The sequence below is a fragment of the Sardina pilchardus genome, chromosome 11 (genome assembly GCF_963854185.1).
Source record: "Sardina pilchardus chromosome 11, fSarPil1.1, whole genome shotgun sequence".
NCBI lineage: Eukaryota > Metazoa > Chordata > Actinopteri > Clupeiformes > Clupeidae > Sardina > Sardina pilchardus.
In genome coordinates, this window is record NC_085004.1 from 19610874 (window position 1) to 19624887 (window position 14014).

At 44.2% G+C, this 14014-nt stretch overlaps 1 protein-coding gene across 4 annotated transcripts in view; it reads left to right on the plus strand.

The window, feature by feature from the left end:
- Positions 1-14014, plus strand: part of LOC134095185 (carbohydrate sulfotransferase 8-like) — a 172236-nt gene that overhangs the window by 38702 nt on the left and 119520 nt on the right. For all 4 annotated transcript variants that reach the window (XM_062548593.1, XM_062548592.1, XM_062548591.1 and 1 more), the window contains exon 2: positions 6147-6340. In XM_062548593.1, the coding sequence (XP_062404577.1) occupies positions 6181-6340 (160 nt within the window). In that variant the 5' untranslated portion in view covers positions 6147-6180. The remainder of the gene's footprint in view (positions 1-6146; positions 6341-14014) is intronic.

The following is a 14014-nucleotide window of genomic DNA, read 5'->3' on the forward strand; positions in this document are numbered from 1 at the left end:
GTGCATGAGCAACACACATGGCCACCAAATTTGGTCAATTTTCTTGAATGTATGTGTCAACCACAACAGACAACGCGCTAGGTGGCGCTATAGAGTCCCTAAGCCACACCCTAGGCCAGAGCTGTTTTTCACTAGCGGCAGTAATAACACACAAGCTTGTGAATTTTTTGTGAATGTAAATGTCAACCCAAAACGGCTAACATGCTAGGTGGCGCTATAGAGTCCCTAAGCAACACCCTCAGCCAGAGCTCTGTATCTGAATAGCGATGGCAATAACACATGTGCCCACCAAATTTGGTTCATTTTTGTGAATGTATGTTTCAACCACAACAGACAATGCACTAGGTGGCGCTATAGAGTCCCTAAGCCACACCCTAGGCCAAAGCTCTGTCTCTGACTAGCGATAGCAATAACACATAAGTCCACCAAATTTGGTTCATTTTCGTGAATGTTTGTGTCAACCACAACAGATAACGTGCTACTAGGTGGCGCTATAGAGTCCCTAAGCCACACCTTAGGCCAGAGCTCTGTCTCTGACTAGCGATAGCAAAAACACATAAGTCCACCAAATTTGGTTCATTTTCGTGAATGTTTGTGTCAACCACAACACATAACGTGCTACTAGGTGGCGCTATAGAGTCCCGAAGCCACACCCTAGTCCAGAGCTCTGTCTCTAACTAGCAAAAACAATAACACACGAGCCCACCAAATTTGGTTAATTTTCGTGAATGTTTGTGTCAACCACAACAGACAATGCGCTAGGTGGCGCTATAGAGTCCCTAAGCCACACCCTAGGCCAGAGCTCTATCTCTGACTATCGATAGCAATAACGCACAAGCCCACCAAATTTGGTTCATTTTCGTGGATGTGTGTGTCAACCACAACAGACAATGCGCTAGGTGGCGCTATACAGTCCCTAAGACACCCTTGGCAAGAGCGCTGTCTCTGAATAGCTATAGCAATAACACATATGCCAACCAAATTTGGTTCATTTTTGTGAATGTATGTGTCAACCACAACAGACAATGCACTAGGTGGCGCTATAGAGTCCCTAAGCCACACCCAAGGCCAGAGCTCTGTCTCTGGATAACTTTAGCAATAACACACATGCCCACCAAATTTGGTTCATTTTGGTGAATGTTTGTGTCAACCACAAGAGACAACACACTAGGTGGCGCTATAGAGTCCCTACGCTACACCCTATGCCAAAGCTCTGTCTCTGACTAGGCATAGCAATAACACACAAGTCAACCAAATTTGGTTCATTTTCGTGAATGTTTGTGTCAACCACAACAGACAACGCACTAGGTGGCGCTATAGAGTAGGAGTGTCAACAATAATCAATTCGGCGATGCATCGCAATGCGGGGCATGCACGATTCAGCATCGATGCGGCAACGTGCCATAATCGATTTTGTCACTATTTATTTTCTGGCCTCGAGTACAGTAAAGTTGACATTTCCATTCATTCCGGTGGCATTTCCAGAGCAATGTTGCAATGACATGCGCCGCCTGTACAGTGTTTCCCCACACATAGACTAATTTGTGGCAGTGCACCACAGATTCAACACAGCCGCCACATATGCGTTCTGTTATTCATTATGTTTTTAACGCAATTTAAAACACGCATCGTATTCGTAAAGCTGCATTTCTTTCCCCTACTCCCCCTTCCTCTCTTGCTCACACACACAACCACAGCCCCCCCTTTCCGTGCACAACGCGTCTGTCTCCATGAACGATTTCCATTGTAGACTATGCGTGCAACTTTACCGAACAGTATAAGTAAAGCCCCTCTCCGCACTTTTTTGGTAAACAAGCCTAGGTTACTCATAGCGCTTTAATGTAGTCAGATCTTCCATAACACTTGTTGCAACGCTAATAAGACTAGTCTAAGCTAGGCCTACATAATGTCAACATTGTTTTTTATTTAGGCCTATAGGTCAATAAGAAAACCTAACAAATGTGTTGTTGTTTGTGTAACCCAGACATCAGCAACTTTCATTTTATACGACCAATCACTTCTCGTGGCAGCTCCCTCACGGCTGCAACTTGTGCACTCGCTTGTGATTTTTAGCGGTATGTTCATCAGGTCACAGAGCTGCCTGAGCCTCTACGTCAACAATGAATGAGAAAGTATTATCGCGCAAGTAGGCTATGCTACACACAATTCCCCCCTAAACATACAGGCAATGAGAAGCCTTGAATTAATAGTTTTTAATCCCCTAAACATACAGGCAATGAGAAGCCTTGAATTAATAGTTTCTTAATGTATCAGACAATTTTTCGGGACAATTAGGGCAGGATTAGGGATCGGGACAACTGCTTGTATTTCATGACTGTCCCGATTTTTTTGGTCACCCTAAGGAAACTGAACAGTCCAACCAGTAGACTGTGGTAAGCTAGCCAACTATGCTACTGTTTACAATATTATTTTAAGGCTTTAAGCAGACAGCTGAATTAAAGAGGTGTAGTTGTAATATGAACATAGGCTAAAATATGCATAACGTGAGCTGTCATGAATATCAGAATTTCAGTATTTTCTCTTTATATCAGGATATGGGTTAATATAATACTCCAAAGTTTAAAATGTTATTTCATACAATTGCAAGGTCCACCGTCCCCCCCACATTACAGCCAATACAATCCTTAGTTCAATATGACTGCTTGAATTGCCTGTCTGATGACAAATTTGCCTTGTTGTGTGCAGTAGAATTTTGATGCATTGCAATGCATCGCAATGCATCGTAGAATCGAATTGAATCGAATCGTTACCTGGTGAATCGTAATCGAATCGAATCGTGAGGGCAGTGCCAATGCACACCCCTACTATAGAGTCCCTAAGCCACACCCAAGGCCAGAGCTCTGTCTCTGACTACCGATAGCAATAACACACAAGCCCACCAAATTTGGTTAATTTTCGTGAATGTTTGTGTCAACCACAACAGACAACGCAGTAGGTGGCGCTATAGAGTCCCTGCGCCACACCCTATGCCAAAGCTCTGTCCTTGACTAGCCATAGCAATAACACACAAGTCCACCAAATTTGGTTCATTTTCGTGAATCTTGTCTCAACCACAACAGATAACGTGCTGCTAGGTGGCGCTATAGAGTCCTAAAGCCACACCTTAGGCCAGAGCTCTGTCTCTGACTAGCAGAAGCAATTTCACGTGTAGCTGCCAAATTACATCCAATTCATAACCTATTTTCTGCCTAAAACACCAACTTCCGGTTTCTTAATAAAACGCCATAATTCAAACCTTCGCCATTTCAATATACTTCACGAATTCAAAAATCTGTTCGCAATTCCTCTCGGGCAATCCCTCAAGATCATTTTAGTGCTTAAATGACATGATTTCGATAAACCGATAAAAAGTGTTTAAAAATATTTTACGTGCAAAAATCATAATCATAATCATAACTCAAATTCTTCTAAGATTCACTATATTGTTTAAATGTAAAACTTGTTCAGATTTATACAACACATATGCCCACCAAATCTGGGCCATTTCCGTGAATGTATGTGTCAACCACGACAGACAACATTCTAGGTGGCGCTATAGAGTCCCTGAGCCACACCCTAGGCTAGAGCTCTGTCTCTGAGTAGCCACGGTAACTCCATATGTAGCTGCCAAATTACAAGAGTTTTGGAGCATGCCAAGTTGGTGAAAAAGGGCCGCACGGGATAAGACGAAGAGAGAATAAGAATAATCTGATCAAAAACAATAGGGCCTTGCACCTACGGTGCAGCCACTTTCAGTGGCCGCACCTCGGTGCTCGGGCCCTAATAATAATCTGAGCAAAAACAATAGGGCCTTGCACCTACGGTGCAGCCACTTTCAGTGGCCGCACCTCGGTGCTCGTGCCCTAATAACATGGATTTAAGGGTAAAATAAAATGGTAATAACTGCTGTAAATATTACCGAAGCAATAAATATTTAGGATTTACTTATTGTGACATAATATTTCTGTAATTATACCAACATGATGGTGCTATGAAGGACTAAATTACATAGTAACTTCTAAGTGTTATGGCACAATTACACAGTGGTCAAAGTTTTTGTAGTAGTTAGTTTGATGCTAAAATGTGACCTCTTATCTGTTGTTATGATGAGATAAATGAGGTAATTTCACAATAACTATAGGTATCAGGGCTGTAAAATACTGTTTTGTCTTTTTGAAAGGTTTTCTGTATGGTGGGGAATCCTTTCGAAAAGACAAAACAGTATTTTACAGCCCTGATACCATATAGTTATTGTGAAATTACCTTGTACCTTGTATTACTACGGAACTTTTTTAGTTGAGATTAATACATGCAAAACTGACATTGTCAAACTAGAAATGTGCATCTCTGTGGAGGAGCTGCAAGAGTGGGCTTGCTCACCAGGGGGCATTGATGTAAACGCCTGAACAGTGCCCCATTCATTTCAATGGGAAAATGGCTCTAGTGGAGCATGGCGGAACTACAAGGGTCTAAAAACGGGAATACCGGAAAAACGACAAACGGCAGCCATCCGACATTAACAAGCAATCTACACGGGATTGGGCCTGATTTTTTAGTGTTTGAACCGCGTCGATAGCTCAAACGCTCTAGGAGAAGAGGCGTTCTCAAAAAACGGGCGACGGATAACAATAGATGCCTTGCAGCAAGCCCACTAAAAATACATATGGCCACATTTTACCCCTATTTCTCCCTGCATGTAGACATTTCTTGAAAAGCCAAAGTCTGGAGGTTAATTTGCTCACAGAGTCTTGTATTTTTGTCATAATGATTTACAGATATTGAACCAAAAGCCTGTTTCCTCCCATAAAATAAACATTTAGGCTATGTGTTTGTAAGAGATTTTTCTCAAATCTGAATCTCCTAGTCTGCCTCTAATATGATGACCGGAAGGTGTTGGAATTTTTGGAGTGTTGCTGTTAATATCAGTATATGTGACTCTCCACGGCAAAACCAGTCGCTTGTCGCAACAGGCGTTTCCGAGAAAAATGACCATTTATGTTACTTGTGCTAAAATCATGGATTTTTTTTGTGTGTGTTTTGAAACAGTGGGAGGTCTACACTGTACGGCCGTGAATACATTTAGCTGAAAAATGTGTAGTCTAAAAACGGGAGTTTCTTGAGGTGAGAAATTTAACTCCAGCAAAATGTTAGAGGCGTCTCGTTTTTGCCCCTCTACTCTAATATTTACGGTGCATGCACTCATTGACGACCACCAAGCTATCCGTGTGCTGTGTCGTTGTAAATACAAGTAAGTACCGTAAATCTTAAAGTAGCGGCAACCTTACAAAGCGTTCATTAGTGTTGAGCCGACAGTCAACTTCAGAGGCAGATTGATCCGTTTCTCTCTTGGCATGACAGGATGAACTCAACTCCTTTGAATGTTGTTATACAGTAGGTGTATAGGTATCGTTTTGAAGGTTGATTATGCCCTTTCGTGAAAACTTAATAACTGTAATTTAGAAAATTTGAACAATGTGACTGATTTCACTGTGGAGGGTCACATATTGTATTTTGTATTCTACAAAAAAGGTTTTATATAGCAGAAGATGCCTTGCATTGGGAGCTGTAGGTTTTGGAATAAGAATTTGCCATAGTACACGATGGAACAAACCGTACCATGTCATTGTATAAAACGGTTAGGAAATGTTATTACATCTGGCAAGGGCTAAACTGTCTGCCTCTCACTCTCCATTTTAAGAAGTGCTCTTCTTGTAGACCTGAGCTTTCTGTGTTCATTTGCAACGTGACGAGGAAAGGCACCATGAAGAGCCTGTCAGGTCTCATCTCAGAGCCATGTCGGGAGATGAGAGGCCCCTCAGTTTGATCCGCATAGAGAGATGTCTGATTTAGTGATGCCTCAGATATAGCTTACGTTAGAGATAGATCAGTGTGTGTGTGTGTGTGTGTGTGTGCGTGTGTGCGCGTATGTGTTTGTGTATCTGTGTGTGTGTGTGTGTATAGCTATAGATGCATGAATATAGATGTATATATAGATGTATGAATAGGTAGAATATACACTTGTATATGCACGCTCATCTATAAAAGCTACAGTATCATGTGACATTGACTAGCAGTGTGTGATCATGCACAGACACCATAGATCCATTAAGAACCTTCCCTCTCTCTCTCTCTCTCTCCTGTGCAAGTGAGCCGGTGAAGAGTGGCTGGGAGATCAACAGCATGTGCTGGACGGAGATGTTTCTACGGGCCCGGCGGAGGATGCGTTCGCTGATTTCTGGCCTGCCATGCTCCTTCTGGTTCCTGCTGCTGTTTGGCGCGGGGGGACTGGTGCTCTTCATCCACCTGGAGGCCCTCTCTGAGATGGTGCAGCTGGGACCAGGTGAGTGGGTGCTGCATGCTTGCATTCCAGGGGCCTCAGACTGAGGAAAAAAAACGGTATGACTAGGGCCCCGAGAGGAGAGAGGGCCCTTGAAAAGTCTGGAATATATTTTATTTTTACCAGTGGTGGAGTGCCCTGCTGTTGTCCAAGTGTCTTTCTCCAAGATAGCTTTATCATCACAAACTACACAAGCACGAAATACGAGATTCATGGTGCTGCTTGAGTAGGCTATCTCCACCTAAAAACAAACTGAAACAACCCATCGAAAGAGCGGAACAATACAGTATATGTCACAGGTAGTTTAGGCTACATATCATGTCAACATTACAGCTACTGTATCGGACTTATGTAGATAGATAGATAGATAGATAGATAGATAGATAGACAGATAGATAGATAGATACTTAATTGATTCCAAAGGGGAAATTCAAGAAAGGAGCAGGTCTTAATCATGTGCAACACATGGCCCTCAAGTTTCAGAAACTGTCACATCAGAGAGTGGAGTAGTAACAGACCTCATCCTCCTCTGTGGGTTTGAGACAAGGTGAGCTTATATAGTTCAAAATGAAAGCAATCCGTGTTTAGCCATTTTGACTGAAAGGTTATCTTAGTGTGTTTTATTATATTAAGCGATGATTAGGATAAAAGGCAAACATCAAATGCATCCTTTATGTAGAGAAAGATTATAAAGAAAATGTGATTGAGGATGATGGAAGAGAGGGGGGGGGGGGGGGGTAGTACTGTACTGTACTGTAGTCTGTGACATAATCTTATTTACCAATACTCATCAGTCTAATCAAACTAACAATTACTCCTCAAACAGTTCCGTGAATAGTTTGCCAAAGTATTCCTGCAGGTTCAAAAAGGTATTTACAGACCTGATGTAAGAGAGAGGGAGAAAGAGAGAGAGAGACAGAGAAAGAAAGAAAGAAATAGAGAGAATTTGGGAGAGAGAGTAAGAGAATGTGAGCTAGTGGAGAGCCGCCGAGACCGAGTCTATCATGTGTCATCTGTTGGGCGCCGTCATCAGTATCAGCGGCATTCACAGACAGCGGCGTCTGCTTCTCCATCAATAAGAGGCACTTACGGCGAGAGGGCTCTCCCTGCGCACTAATATTGAACTGATTGCCTCAGTGCTCTCATGGATGCGATTCCACCCTGACAACGCTTGTGGCGGCTCTGACCTGCCAAGCCCACTATTACCCCCGTGGCACGGTGGAGATGGCAGGGTGCAGGTCCTGTCCATTATACCGACATTTCCACGGATATGCCCCTGATGCTATGGTAACAGGGGGGAGATGATACGTCTGTTCCTTGATAACATGGGCTGAGCCAGATCACAGGGGCTTGATGGGAAAATGTGAGTGCGTGATGAGCCTGGCTAGATAATGAAGGTTATTTACGGAGGGTTTTTTTTTTTTTAGAGAGAGAAGCGAATGTGTGTGTGTGTGTGTGTGTGTGTGAGTGTGTGTGTGTGTGTATGTGTGGTCAAAGAGTAGCGAATGTGTGTGTATGTGAGTGAGTCTTTCCTATGGCTCCAGGATATTGACCTGAGGAGTGTGCAAAACAAAGGCAAATACCTGTGTCCTGATCCTTGCCAACTTTTCCCTATCTTGGTCGAAACCGTCCAAGAAGCCTTTTCTTGGCTTGTTCAACTTCATGTGCTACACAGATGTGGCTGAACATGATGCATGTTTGCATTGTTGTTGCTTCTGTTTGTAAAGTGTTACAGTGTCAGTAACTGATTTGCTTGTCATTTATCTCTAATCTGTTAGCGCTGTTCCTTTACAGTAGTGTAGATACTTTAACAGTTCAATACGCTGGCAAAAGTCCCTTAAGACTTTAACTGATGTCTTAATAGTCTAGGAAATGGAACAAAATGCAAAAAGTTTGCTGCATCAAATCATTGCGCACAAGGTTTTGTTGTTGTTGTTGTTGTTGTTATTTGCTTGGTTGGTTGTTTGTTTGTTTTGTGTCTCGCTTGCTGAAGCTTTCCATTCTCTCTCTGATACTGTATCTTATTTTCCTCCTATCTGTCCCATAAAGCTATAGTGTGGAGTTAAGTGGATGTCTGTTTCTATCTCCTTCACTCCAGTGTTCATCCGATTTGTTTGGCCTCAGCAAAGTGCCCTGTTCCCCCTGTGCTGAGATAAGTCTTCGCAATAGCAGCGCACGGAAGCCACTTTTTGTTGTTGTTGTTGTTTTTCACTGCCCGCCATTTCTTCATGATATCTCCTCAAAAGGCTTGTTTTGTGGAGGGGTGTAGGAATATCCCAGAGGCGGCGGATTCCGATGAATGGAGCTGCAGCGGCTGAACTAAATTGAGGGCACACACTCTGACCTGTTGTTGTGCCTCTGCTGGTATGGACTGCAGTGACCGCCAGGGGGGCCATGTTGAGTCCGCGCCCCAAATCTTTGGGTGCTTTGGTCTGTGTGACCCAAGTCTCCAGAGCATGCTGCTGTACACTGCCGTCTGGACTGCTGTTCGTATCCTGACTCGAATGACGATCATGTCATTTGGAGGGAAGGGCTAGAATTTAGCTGTCCTGTCCTGTCCTGTTATTGAATCTGTGTGTGTGTGTGTGTGTGAGTGTGCATATGTGAGTGTGTGTGTGTGTGTGTGTGTTTGTACATTTGGGTGAGAGAGAGACAGAGATGGATAGAGAAAGAGTGTGTGTGTGTGTGTGTGTGTGTGTACGTGCGTATGAGTGTATATGTTTGCATCCGTGTGTGTATCAGTGTGTGTGTGTGTGTGTGTATTTGTGTCAACCGAGAGGTAGCTGCAGACCCACTGGCGCAGTGACCAATTCTGACTAGTCCCTGGCCATACATTGTTCCTGCGGTGCCGTTCATAATTGCAAAGAACTAATCCATCTCTTTATCCCCTTTCCCCTCCTGCTAATCATGGTGTGTGTGAGGCAGCACAGACTTAGTTACAGCATATAATCCAGATTCTGCTTTTGCTTCCGAGCACTGTGTGTGTATGGATGTGTGCTTGTTTGTGTGTGAATGTGTGTGTGTGTGTGTCAGAGAGAGATGACACAAATTAGACAAATGACGGGCTCTGTGCCACGTGAAATCGGGCCGGGAATCGTTTCACACCCTTGAAAAGCAAATCCCATCAAACTGTCCTTGACGCATCTTAATGATGTGTAGCATGACGCGTTGTACGCTACAAGCGCCGGCGTTATCAAAGCCGCTTGCCTGATCCTGCCGCAAACAGCATCCTGATGGTAGGGTCTCGGCGGCTAACTTGGCCCACCAACTACGAATTCTGTGATTTCGTGAGGTGGACCGCGCAACATCATGGGTTGACGGGGTTGATATTACAAGAAGTGATATCAACCCTGACGCCTTCCATGTATTGGAACAGAACAGATATCATACAGGGTCACAACCTACTGTAGGAGTATACTCAAAGTGTCAAAGTGACCTACTAGTGAGAAATGCAGAACATTAAAGAATATTGGGCATAATTCCTCTATTCCACTTTCTCTCAACATACTGTAGTGTCAATCACATTGAAAACCAGCCGATTGAAAAGGAGCTTGGGTGCATGGTGCTTAGATTGTAACATAACATGTCACCCCTGTTGGGATCTTTGTAGATGTCCCCTGGAGCAAACTCCCCTGAGCCAATGTCTCATCCCCGACCACCACCCACCCCACCCCCCAGAGAAGCACATATTGTTTCCAGCTAGAAGGTGGAAATTTGATCTTTCGCATACAAGAGGTCCAGTAATCCTTTAAGCTCAGTTCTGTTTGCAGAGTCTAATTTAGCTTCCTCATAATGTAATTAAATTGGGCTGATGACCCAGAGTGTGGAGGCCCCTGCGCCCCAGAGCGTGTGTGTGTGTGTGTGTGTGTGTGTGTGTGTGTGTGGGAGGGGGGGGGGTCTGTATATGTATGTGTGTGGGTCTGTGTATGTATGTGTGTGTGTCTGTATGTCTGTGCCTGTGTGTTTGGGGGGGGGGTGGTGGGGGTTATAGCCCAACAGCAGTGTACACCTCCTGGACTTTCCCATGCTCTCTGGCTCAGGCAACAAAGACTGCTAATGTCGTTTTGGCAGAAATCTCATATTTCTTCCATCATCACATGCCCGCAACCACCCCAGCAAAGCATTATATTTGGCTGCGTTACAACAGAAATCATTTTCCCTATAGCCTTGGGTTGCAACGTATCCCTGACCTTTAAAATGGAGCTTAGCGGGATGGGGGGAACAAGACAAAACAAAACAAAAAGAACAGCAATGGTGATAGGCCTCGGTGATCCATAGAGATACATCTCCATTCAACACACAAACATGAGATATGGAGTGAAATTACACAGGTGCCTAGTGGTCTGGCCTGTTGTGCCTTTGCATCCTCATGACCCAGGGGTCTCCATAGCATGTGGAAACAACAGAACAGGTGTGACGATGGTGTGTGTTTGTGTGAGTGTGAATGTGAATCGGTGGCCACGGGAGGCCTTATTCCTGGTTACAGGACAAACAGGCTGGAAACCTGCCTCCGTATCACCTGAGATCATGCAAGCGCACGCACACACACACACACACACACACACACACACACACACACACACACACACACACACACACACACACACAAGCAGGTGGTTGGGAACGCTCGTAGGCTGGAGATCCCATGGCAACAGGCTGACTGCATGCTGCAGGGGATTAGCTGGTTAACTTACAGTAAGACGCTCTGTGGCTTCAGTGCAGCATGGCTTGGCATGGACACGAGGCCAGAGGAGTGGAGCTTGTGCTCTGTCACGGGAGTCTGTGTGGAATCATCTCACTCTCCCTCTCACCTCTGTGGCTGTCTTCATCCTCCTGTTCTCCTCATCTCTCTATGTGCAATCCCTCCATGTCAGACTCTCTGTCTCACACCCACGCACGCACACACACACACACACACACGGGTGCACACAAAGGTTGTATGCCATAGTACAGACTATTCATGTCCTTAATATTCCCCTTAATACCTCCAATAGCAGCAGATATTAATTGGGCCAACTTATAGCCATAGAAAGGCTGTATTTATTCTAAGTTTAGTTTTAGTTTACTGTCGTGTATGACGTTAAACAGGGTGTGTTGAAGAGTTGGGCAGTTACCAGGGGTGGTCTGGGACATTTCGCTTCGTAACCCAGGCTAATTTTCTCTGTGAGGACCTGTTGATTTTTGAGTGGATTGGGAGGCATCTCACAGTTTTTGGGCTGTGCCGCCATCAATTTTATTTAGGCCACCAGTGGAAATTACTTGTGCATAAGGGTGTGTGGATGCAATTCATTGTTTTCTATTTCATTAGTTAAAATAAATGAAAAACTAAACAAATCGAAGTAGGGCTGTTTCTGACCAGCAGTATATCAAAGGAACCCTACAGTATACTGTATGCAGTTTTGGCCATAATTTCTCACGTTTTGCTTGCAGTTTTCTCTACAGAGCTCCCCTACAGTTTTAAGATACAGTATATATTTTATGATATTCCTCGTTAGGTCAGTCTGCCGTTTCTCCTTTCCCTGTTTCTCTGACAATGGTTTTCTCGCTCTCTGCTTCTTTTAGCGGCTCTGCCATTACGAATGTCTGAGAAACTCCATCGCTACCTTGTTCTAGCCGGTACCTGGCGCGTATGTGCATAGAGCCAGAAAGCAATTAATTATATCGCAAGACTTTCTGATTCTGAGGCCAACGACTTGCAGCACCAAAGTTGCAAGGCTGGTTTTTCCGCTCACAGATGCTAGGTGGAAGGGAAACGGCTACCATTCAACTTGGAGAAAGCAAACCGGGCATACTCTCATGTCAAAAACAAACTATTTGGGGGGCGCTGTGGTGCAACAGGCTACAGCTCTCATACCATGTGTGGGTCCAGGTGCCCATGGGGACCCAGATTTGAATCCGATCTGCGGTCATATCCCAGTCATATCCCAATCCCTCCCCATCTCTCTCTCTCCCACTCGCCTCCTGTCTATCTTCACTGTCCTATGCAAATAAAGGAAAGAAAGGGAAAAAAATATACTACAAAAAAACTATTTTACACCACTGACAATTTTCAAAATGATTACGTCTTCCTGTCTTCCTGTCACGGCCACCTTGAAGGGAAGGCTTAACAAGTCGATTAACGAATGCAGTGAAAAAAACACAGTCATTGAGTCACGCGAGAGGAGATTCGTGGGGTTAGTATGTGTAGAGGACGATTCAGCTGTGTAGCCTACATTTCGGGTCATCATGTAATTTCCAGGGCTGTGGGGAGTGAAAGTGAAGGGCTGCAGTCGCACAGTGCAGGCTGTCGGAGGGCACAGCAAATGAAATATTCAAACAGCAATATCCTGCGCTTTTTAAGCTCACAGTAATCAGCCCGGCCCCAAAACGCCACAGGTCCACTGGGAATTCTCCCGACTCTCCCAATCAGCCTGCCACTCTGCCATTGGACGTAATGATAGGCCAACTTGGAGTGAATATACAGTACACACAGGGGAAACTCTCTCTCTCCTCGTAGCTGAGTAGCCTGATACACACAGTGCGTAGGCTATGGTCATACACTTGCAGGCGCTACTGAGCATCGCTGCTAAGAACAGCGTGCCTTTTACTTTTAAATGCCTGAAAAATATTAAGTTGCTGTTTTTGTTTCATGACTAGCACTATGCTTGAATGATTTATATGAATGATTGGTCGCATTTTTAAGGGCCAGAATAGTTCATCTTGTCATAATCATGTCTTTACTTGAAGGCATCTACATAAGAGTGACATACATGAACACATGATACTATGATGACCCTAACCCTAATTTGACAAAAAACAAATGACACTTACTGACAAAAGTGTTATCTCATAAACATTTATGACTTGTTTATAATGTTTGACATGTTCATGACAGTGTCATGTTACTCTTATGTAGATACCTTCCAGCAAAGTGTAACCCTATTTTTATTGTTGTAATTTTGAATGATTTTCCAAATAAAGCCGTGAAAAAAATGTGCGTACAGTGCATACAGGATTACGGCTGCCGGCGCCAATGCACACATGAGCGCGCACACACACACACACACACACACACACACACACACACACTCACACACACACTTAAGCACACACACATGAGATATTCCAAAAACAATTTAGATGTTGGTGAATGGCACAGCATTTCTGTGTCCCATTTGTAATTTTGGTTTTAATATGAGTCCATTTGGCCCGAAAGGTCACTGATGTCCAGTCATGTTCAGATGTTCAGTGTCCTGTATGTGAAAGGATGGTTGCAGCTTTCTCTCTCTCTCTCTCTTTCTGTCTTTATATTTATCTTTCTCTCTCTCTCTCTCTTTCATTTCTCTCTCTGTCTCTCTCTCTCACTGGTGCAGTAGCTCGCACAGGGAGAGAAGCACAGCCCCAAATCCTGTTAATGTAGAGCTGCAGCTCACGCCAAGCAGCATGGCTGTCTCCTGAACACCATCCTCCTCCTCCTCTACCTCTTCCTCCTCTTCCAGTCTCTCACATCAGGTGAAAAGAGAGAGAGAGAGAGAGCGAGAGAGAGAAGAAAGAGAGACTTCAAAAACAGATGATCCGGTGCTACCTGCTAAGCCGTGAAAGTCAAATGAAATAAATAATGGGAGCAGGAAGAAATGTGAAACACATTTAATAGGGACAGTGGGGAGGGCTTGCATGACGGAGGTGCTGTGATATCAG